This window comes from Carcharodon carcharias, chromosome 2 (genome assembly GCF_017639515.1).
Source record: "Carcharodon carcharias isolate sCarCar2 chromosome 2, sCarCar2.pri, whole genome shotgun sequence".
NCBI classification, from domain to species: Eukaryota; Metazoa; Chordata; class Chondrichthyes; order Lamniformes; family Lamnidae; genus Carcharodon; species Carcharodon carcharias.
Genome location: NC_054468.1, coordinates 26,994,970 through 27,000,969, shown reverse-complemented (window position 1 = coordinate 27,000,969; position 6,000 = coordinate 26,994,970). Strand labels below are relative to the sequence as shown.

The 6,000-nt window shown below is 44.8% G+C and overlaps 1 protein-coding gene across 1 annotated transcript in view; it reads left to right on the top strand.

Moving 5' to 3' along the window:
• The first annotated feature begins 3,159 nt into the window (after window positions 1–3,159).
• Window positions 3,160–6,000, top strand: part of dner (delta/notch-like EGF repeat containing) — a 297,241-nt gene continuing 294,400 nt past the window's right edge. Inside the window, exon 1 of the mRNA XM_041182998.1 lies at window positions 3,160–3,494. Within this exon, the coding sequence (XP_041038932.1) occupies window positions 3,315–3,494 (180 nt within the window). The 5' untranslated portion in view covers window positions 3,160–3,314. The remainder of the gene's footprint in view (window positions 3,495–6,000) is intronic.

Below are 6,000 nucleotides of genomic sequence, written 5' to 3'. Positions count from 1 at the left end.
GGACATACCTGGGCAATTTTCCACATTGCCGGGTAGATGCCAGTGTTGTAGCTGTACTGGAACAGCTTGGCTAGGGGCACGGCAAGTTCTGGAGCACAAACCTTCAGTACTATTACTGGAATATTGTCAGGGCCCATAGTCTTTGTAGTATCCAGTGCCTTCAGCCATTTTTTGATATCATGTGGAGTGAATCGAATTGGCTGAAGACTGGAATATATGATACTGGGGACCTCCGGAGGAGGCCGAGATGGATCATCCACTCAGTACTTTTGGCTGAAGATTGTTGCAAATGCTTCAGTCTTATCTTTTGCTTCTCATTGGACTTTTGTCTAATTCAGCAATCAGGTGTTTTAACTCCATAAACTACTTTCAATCCCTCAGCACTTTCTCAGATGCCCTCACCCTCTCCCAGAACTCTTAGGCAATGTGGAAAGCTGATTGGTACAACTGGCCCTTCAAGTGCATTCTTTCCACAGATTGTATAGAGTTAGCAATGAGCCCTACCTAACCTTGTTAATTATGCTGAGGAATGAGATGGATCAGTCTTGTAGGTGATTATACAGAGGTTCCAGTAGAACAGTTTAGATGGGGCCTGGTATTCAAACTGGACAGAGCCCCTCTTTCATGCTGCTGCTTGTAGATGGTAAAATGGCAGACTGAGCTCTGTAGTTCCACAAGCCAATATTACTGTTCCTCCAACTGGAGGTTCATGTCACATAATTCCCACCTCTTCACAGTGTCTTTGACACAGGGAGCATAATCCCTGTCTGGGTTCCTGAGATGGTTAAATGTTCCAACCATTAAGACTTGAAAGGAAGGCTGCAGGGACCTTTGTCCTAGCAGATGGATAAGCTTTGGTTCATCAGCCTGGCTTATGAAATGCAGATGGTCTTTGTACAGTTCTCTTTGAATTTGGTCTCTGCAGCCCACAAAGGTTATTATTAGCTTAGTAAACCTTCTCTGAACTGCTTCAAATGCATTTATATCTTTTCTTAAATAAGGAGACCAATACTGTACACAATACTCCAGATGTGGTCTCACCAGTGCCCTGTACAATTGAAGTATAACCTCCCTATCTTTGTATTCAATTCTCCTTGCAATAAATGATAACAATCTATTAGCTTTCCTAATTATTTGCTGTACCTGCATACTAGCATTTTGTGATTCATGCACTAGGACACTCAGATCCCTCTGAATCTCAGAGCTGTTCAACCTCTCACCATTTAGATAATATGCTCTTTTTTATTCATACTGCCAAAATGGAAAATTTCACATTTTCCCACATTATACTCCATTTGACAGGTCTTTGCCCACTCAGTTAACCTATCAATGTCAGTTTGTAGCCTCCTTATGTCCTCTTTACAACTTACTTTCCTACCTATCTTTGTGTCATCAGTAAATTTAGCAACCATTCTACCTATCCCTTCGCCCAAGTCATTTATATAAATTGTAAAATGTTGAAGCCCCAGCACTGATCTCTCTGGCACACCACTCGTTACATCACACCTACCAGAAAGAGACCCCTTTGGGAGTTTGTCCCAGTTATTTGGTTTCATTTTAGGCCCTCCAGCCCTCCCCATCACACCCATTACCCCTCCAATCACCTCATGGCCCCTTATACCTTCCATGCCAACTCATGCCTACTCATCACCCTCACCCACCCCAAATAGCCTCTCATACCCTCCATGCCAACTCAAATCTCCCCACCTACCCTTATTGGCCCTTTTACCTTCCATGTAAACCTATGACCGTTCCATGCCCATTTACCAGATATACACTATGTACAGAATCAATGAAAAGTATAGTAATTATGACATGTGTGAAACTGTTTTAAAGAAAAAGCACCCATTAATAATTCTTGGGAAAAAAACTGGCTTACAACCCTATAAAAGTGTCAATCACTTAGGCTATTAAAGTGCCAATAACAGAAGTTTTAAGCACTTCACGCTCTTTATCTTGTGCAAATAAGCATTGAGACAGTAACAAAAATAATCACGGAAAAATTTTAACCTCATAAAGATGTCAATCAAGCAAAGTCAACAGTGGTCTCAGCAGAGAGCCCAGACTCTTGCAATGATTAAATCTTTGGGAGTTTTGTTCACACAGCTGAAGGGAACTGTTCACTTTGCTTGATTGGCATCTTTATGATCTTATAAGAAGCTATCTTTCTGTGATCTCTTTTGTCAATGCCTCAATGATTGTGATGGCACAGTATTTAAAACAAAGAGCAACTTGAATTATTGGCACAATATAATCTGAATGATTTGCTGTGACCTTTGGCCATTCACCACACGTTAACGGTCTATCCAAATTCCTATTGCTAGTTATACCACTAGTTAGAAAGAGGCTTGGCAAAAGAGCTGCAGAAGGACCTCCTCAGCACATGCTCCTTCTCCTATGGTGCCTGGAGATCACAGCAATTTTGCACCCGAGACAAAAAAAAATCCACATTAGTTGTAATTTGTGAAGAAACAAAATCCATTTGCAACAGAAAGCAGGGTAATTTCCAGGCAATAATCCCCTAACATAACTCTTCCCAACAACTCCAAGAGCAGAGATGAAAAGGGGGGTTGGGGTGGAGGGAGGGCGGGGTGGTGGAGCCGGTGAACAGGACTGTTAGAAGTGGCTTTCTGTAGCAATGTGATTACTAACTTAAACTATCTACTCTCTGAATAATAATAAACTGGGTCAATGAGGTGGGTGGACCAGAAAAAAAAGGTTTGAAATCATCAAGGATAAAGGGTGGGGAGGAGGGTTTGGAAAATTCACTAGGCTCCTGGTCTTGGTTATGTGAAACTCTGCCTTCCTCTTCCTTTAAGACGAGTCAATGTTTGTGTAGAGTAACCTGCTACAATATTCAGTGCAATGGGGATGGGATCCATCAGTGGATGAGCTCTGCACACAGCGCCCTGCTCCTTTCTCTCACAAGCAGCCTCCTTGTCCTGTGCAGGTGAAAAAAAAAATAACCCGAGGGGGGGGGGGGGGGGGGGGGGGGAGGGGAAAGAAAATCACAATAATTTGGGCCGGGTGGATGTGAGCGAGTGCCGAAAGTAGGTTGATCCCACAAGGTTTCGGGCTCTCGTCAATCTGTCGTCATTAGAAATCCAGTCCTCTTGGTCCGCAGCCGCGATCTCTCATTCAGCGAGGAGTCGGGTTACCCAGAGAGACAGAGGGAGAAGGGAGCTTGAAACTGAATCCTTCAGCCCCCCGTCCCCCACCCCAGCCGGAGAGGCAGGCGACACAGCAAACAAGCCAAATAGCGCAGCCCGGCTGCAACCTCCCCTCCCCCCCCCCTCCTCCCTCCCTATCCTGAAATGCCACCTCTCTTGCTGCTCCTGGGCACGGTGGCTGCCCTGTCTGCCGCCCATGCCAGCCCCCTGAGCCCGTGTGCCAACCAGCCCTGCCTCAACAATGGGACTTGTGTAACTTTGCAAGGACAGCTGGCATCCTACAACTGTACCTGTGCCCCTGGATTCGCGGGACAACACTGCCAGGTAAGAGTGCCGGGGGCGGAGGTGGGGGGCTTGGGGGGGGGGGGTGCTGTTCTGGCACCCCTTTTATTTTAGACCGAGAATAAGGTTGGGGGGTGGGGAGAATGGGGCAATAATTCCAACGGGTTCAGACCATCAACTGAGGGACAGGGCTACCCGGAAGGTGACTCTCTGCCCTCATGTGGGCAAAGCTGCGTGGTTAAATCTTTCAAATTTTAAATCGTTTCCGAGACATGTTCACACCGAGTCACTCCTGCCTCTTGCTCCCTGAAATCGACCGCACGGAATCACATTTATTTGAACAGCGACACAGTCTGCTCCATGTATGATTCTGAGCAGTGTGGAGTGTGATTTGGGGAGAGCGCTGATTTCCTTCTCTATATTTTACACATTTTCTAGCCCCGTTTCTCACCTCTTCCCAAAGTCCTAGAAATAACAATTCATTACATTACAATGTGAAGATAGGTTATTCACCACCACCTCTTCCCCTTCTCTTTGTCATTGCTTTGTTAATGTGTTCAGAGACGCAGACAACCGGCCGAGAACAAACTATCTTCTCCGCCGGCAGCACAGCACCAAAATTGTATCCCGAGGGACAGTGGGCGGAATATTCACACATCTCTTGTTGCGAGAGTATTTCTAAGAAACATCCACACTGATTCGCTCGCTGCCTCCGAAATTCGCCCTTATCTCATGTCATGGAGAGTTTCTAGGTTCAATTCCGCCCAATTCTACAGACTTTGCAGCTTTAAAGTACATTTAAACCTGCCTGTGTTTGGAATCAGCGGGTTTATAAAGCGCGAAGAACCCAGAAACGACCCTTGTTAAGGGGGATTTAATCGAATGACTACTGTGCGTTAAAAACCGAGATTCCAAAGCCAAGCTCCTACGCTATTGATCTAACGATGTACATGGAGAAAGTTCCCACTATGTTATAGTTCGTAGAGGCATTGAGAACCCTCTTTCCCTCCCCTGTGCTTTCATTAGGCTGTTACCTATTCCTAAACCTTCTCAAAGATCTGTTACAGCTTTACTTTGAAGAATAAATTATCTCCTGGTGTAATCTATGGATTCCTCCACACTCGTCCTCCCCCCACCCCACCCCAGAAAAGTACAAGTTATAGTTCGATTACAGGAGGATGCAGGAATGTATAAAATTAGTTCATGGAACTAGTTCATGGAATTAGTTCATTAGTTCTCAAAGGGCCGAATGGCCTACTCCTGCTCCTAGTTTCTATGTTTCTATGCCTCTTGGGGCGAAAGGGATCAAAGCGTATGGAGAGAAAGTTGGAGCAGGCTATTGAGTTGGATGATTAGCCACGAACATAATGACTGGCGGAGCAAGCTCAAAGGGCCGAATGGCCTACTCCTGCTCTTAGTTTCTATGAAACACAGAATTGTCACAGCACAGAAGGAGGCCACTGGTCCAATCATGTCTGTAGTGCTGGCTCTCCATAGGAGCACTTTATTGAGTGCCACTCTCCTACCTTCTCACTGTAACCCTGCACACTCTTCCTTTTCAGATAACAATCCAATTCTCTTTTGAATGCCTTCATTGAGCCTGCCACCAGCACACTCCCAGGGAGTGCATTCCAGATCTTAACCACTCGCTGCATGAAAAAGTTTCTTTCTCCTCATGGCAACATTTGCCAATTACCTTAAATCTGTGTCCTCTGGTTCTCCATCCTTCCACCAATAGGGATGTTTCCCTACCTACCCTGTCCAGACCCCACATGATCTTGAATGCCTCTATCAAATCTCTCAACCTTCTCTTCTCCAAGCAAAAGTCTCAAATTCTTCAATCTGCATAACTGAAGTTCCTCACCCCTGGAACCATTCTTGTGAATTTTTTCTGCACCCTCTCTATTACATTCACATCCTTCCTAAAGTGTGGTGCCCAGGATTGGACACAATACTGCTGATGAGGCTGAACCAGTGTTCTAGACAAGTTTAACATAACTTCCTTGCTTTAAACTCTATGCCCCTATTAATAAAAGCCTAAGATGCAATTTGCTTTATTAATCACTCTCTCAACCTGGGCAAGTTGATGGTAGAAAGAATTGGGATCTTGAAAGATGAAGGAATCAGGGTATAACAAAACTGATTGACCTGTCAATAGTTCTCCAATCAGTACAGTGGGTATACTGAATATTCCAATTGCTTCCAGTGGGAAAAGAAAACATCTGTAATGACAATTGCCTCCAATCCCAGTGCTTTGAGGACATTGGATGCAATAATTCATTTCTTCCACATTTTTGGAATGCCTCTGCTGTCGACTTTCCAGAGAAAGGTCTGCGGTCATCGAGTTAACGTGACTTGCTGAAAATGTGATTTTTATTTACATAAATAGATGAGGGTGTGATGAAGCAGGCAGTGGTCAGGTTGTCACTTGTCATCAGTTGTTAGCTCCTGTTTAACTTCCCAGGCTCCATGAATCGAGAAAACTCAACGATTGCCTACCATAAACAATCACTGACAACTAGCATAGTGACCAGATTTCTCGATTTGC